This window comes from Gavialis gangeticus, unplaced genomic scaffold, assembly GCF_001723915.1.
Source record: "Gavialis gangeticus isolate Ggan-Ray unplaced genomic scaffold, GavGan_comp1, whole genome shotgun sequence".
Classification (NCBI taxonomy): domain Eukaryota; kingdom Metazoa; phylum Chordata; order Crocodylia; family Gavialidae; genus Gavialis; species Gavialis gangeticus.
The window spans coordinates 48,774,603-48,777,770 of NW_017729000.1; the positions used below are offsets into that span (position 1 = coordinate 48,774,603).

The 3,168-nt window shown below is 45.2% G+C and overlaps 1 protein-coding gene across 1 annotated transcript in view; it reads left to right on the forward strand.

The window, feature by feature from the left end:
- ZMAT2 (zinc finger matrin-type 2) overlaps nucleotides 1-3,168 on the forward strand; it is a gene marked incomplete at its 5' end in the record, with an annotated part of 45,899 nt that overhangs the window by 5,624 nt on the left and 37,107 nt on the right. Inside the window, one exon of the mRNA XM_019506005.1 lies at nucleotides 241-364. Coding sequence (XP_019361550.1) covers nucleotides 241-364 — 124 coding nt within the window. The remainder of the gene's footprint in view (nucleotides 1-240; nucleotides 365-3,168) is intronic.

The window sequence follows — 3,168 nt, forward strand, 5'->3', positions numbered from 1 at the left end:
GAAAAATTCTCAGTGTCTTAAACTGTGATTCTTTAGCAATCTCCCTGTTCTAATCTGTTGCTAACCCTTCTCTTCCTTACAATGCAGGTGAAGATTATTCTTTACTTAAATCTCAACATGAACTGTACAATTTGATAGCTTCCCATAGTTTTTCACTGAGAGAGGTCAATTAGAGATCCTACGTTCTAAGTTCCCCACCACTCCTGAAAAATTCTGTTGTTTGAATTTGTTTATTTTTAGGCAAACCAGCCCAGCCTGTCAAAAGGGAGCTTTTGCGGCACCGAGACTATAAGGTGGATTTGGAATCCAAGCTGGGGAAGACCATTGTCATCACCAAAACTACTCCTCAGTCGGAGATGGGAGGGTAAGCCACCTTGAATTCTTCCAGGTTTATCTTGGGTTTCGATTTTAACACAGATGCTCAAGATAATGTTTCATGGAATCATGGGCAAGTGAGGAATGCTTACAAAGTGCTAGTCTCCTTACCTTTGTGATAGTAGAAGAGGAAAACTTTTTTGATTATAGAGGTGAAAATTCCAGACTGAACAAGATGTAGAAAATGTAATCTTCTGGAAAATATTCACAGAAATAATAGTCATGTGAATTTTCTTCACCTTTCCCATCTCGTGTCATTTTTTTCTTAACCACACTAGAAACATGAGCCCTAAGCTGTTACTGGGATCAGTTCAGCCTTTGGTGTCTTTGCTGAGACCAGCAATAAGTTACTGTACATTGGGTGATGTTATGTGACATGTATCTGTCCACTAGGAATTGAGGCAAGAACACTTTTTCTTCCATAGAAGTCCCTGAAGCAGTTATTTTTGGTCACTATTGATGTGACCTGGATTTGAACGGGGGAAGGAACCCTTAACCTATCTGCAGTCCCTTGAGCTATCGGGTCTCTGAAAGAGGGGCTTTAAATTTGGGCCCAATGAGAGTAAGCATTTCAAGGCCCAGTTGTCAAAACAAGGTAGTAAAAAGAGCCAAGAGAAATTGGGCAGGTGGAGGAGTTTCCCCTTAAGAATGAGCTGATTGGAAAGAGGAATAAAGACGTTTTATTACCACAGTGATGGGCTAACTTCTTTTAATTGTTTTTTACCATGCTCTCCATTACTAAAGTGTTGTAACAATTAAGACTGGAAGTTATAACTGTATAAATTATGATCCTGTAAGCTCACTTTAGCCATGTCCAGATTAGCACAGCTGTGCAGTATGTGGTGCCGTAGACACATCTGCAGCACCACTTAGTGCATGTTCAGTTGTTTTCAGTGCTGCAAGAGAGCAGTATGGGGGTGTTTTTTGACTCCTGGGTAACTTGCTGTGTGCCAGAGGGCACATAGCATAGGCATTCCCCAGGGACAACTAGTGGCATAAAGTGTGCTGCTGCTAGTTGTCCCCAGGGAACCAAAGGTCCACACGTGTGGATGTGACCTTTGTTTCTGAGACTGCATTGAAAATAACTGCTTGAATAGAAGAACTATAATTCCAGAGGAAAACCTGTGTGTCCAATATTTCCTGAAGTAGGACAGTTGAAATGCTCCTATACAATGCTAGGCTTAGGGTTGCTATTAGGGGTGCACTGATAGAGATTCATAGATTGTAAGGCTGGAAGGGACCTCAGAAGATCATCATGTCCAGCCCTCCTGTATTAGGCTGGAAAGACAACTGGGGGTCAGGTGACCCCAGCAAGGTGACCATCCAGTCTCCTCTTGAAGATTTCCAGGGTAGGTGATTGTGCCACCTCTGGAGGGAGCCTGTTTTGCAGTCTGGACCCCCTAACTGTGAAGACATTTTTCCTAATGTTGAGCCAGAAACAGCCTTCCAGGAGTCTGTGACCATTACTCCTGGTTTTCCCCAAGGGTGCTCTGGTGAACAGTTGTTCACTGAGCCCTTGATGTGTTCCCCTGATGTAGCGGTAAACTGCTACCAAGTCCCTTCTCAGCCTCCTCTCTTGGGCTGAAGAGTCCCAGGTTCTTCAGCCTTTCCTCAGATGCTTGCTGTGCAAGTCTCTGATCATATGGGTGGCTCTTCTCTGGACTCTCTCAAGCTTTTTCACATCCTTGTTAAAGTGCGGTGCCCAGAACTGGGTGCAGTACTCCAGCTGAGGTCTCACTGATGCTGAGTAAAGCAGAAGAATCACTTTCTTAGTTTTGCTTGAGATGCATCGATTGATGCTTGCCAGGGTATTATTTGCCCCGTTGGCTACAGCGTTGTACTGACAGCTCATGTTCATGCTGTGGTCTGTTATTACCCCCAGGTCCCTTTCATTTGTGGTGCTGGTCAGTTTGGTGCTGCCAAGCCTGTAGGTATTTTAGGGGATTGTTCATCCCCAGGTGGAGCACTTTACATTTCTTAATGTTGAACTTCATGCGGTTCCAATCTGCCCAACTTACTAGCCTGTTTAGGTCTGCCCATATCTGCAGCTTATCTTCAAGCATGACTGTGCTTCCCCATAACTTGGTGTTGTCCGTTAACTTGGCCAGTGAGCTCTTCACCCCCACATCCAAATCATTGATAACGATGTTGAAAAGCACTGGACCAAGCAGTGACCCCTGAGGGACACAGATCTGTTCGTTGGATCTGGGTCTTACCCCTCATCCAGCTTTCTACTCACCTAACTCATGCAGTTAAGCCCACAATCCTCCAATTTTCTCATGAGAACATTGTAGGATACCAGATCAAAGGCCTTTTGGAAGTTAAGGTATACAGTGTCAAATACATAGGGGATAAAACGAAGGTACTGGGTAACGTGGGGCCTCTGCAGGGCATGCTAGAAAATCTGGTTGTTGCACCAGACAGCAAAGCTAACCTATTTAATGATTTCTTTGCCTCCATTTTTCTGAGCAGGGACTGGGTCACCCCCACCCCCCACTGTAGGTCCCAGGGGAGGCGCACCCAGGCCCAGGGTCAGTGAGGACCTAGTCAGGGAACTTCTGGGGGGACTGGACATATTTAAATCAGCAGGTCCTGACGATCTCCATCCCAGAGCGTTGAGGGAATTAGCATAGGTCATAGTGGGACACCTGGCACGACTTTATGAACACATGGTGCTCTAGTGTGGTGCCAGAGGACTGGAAAAGAGCCAATATGGTTCCCATTTTCAAAAAAAGAGAGGAAGGAAGACCCAGCAAACTATAGGCCAGTCAGTCTTACCTTGGTCCTGGGTAA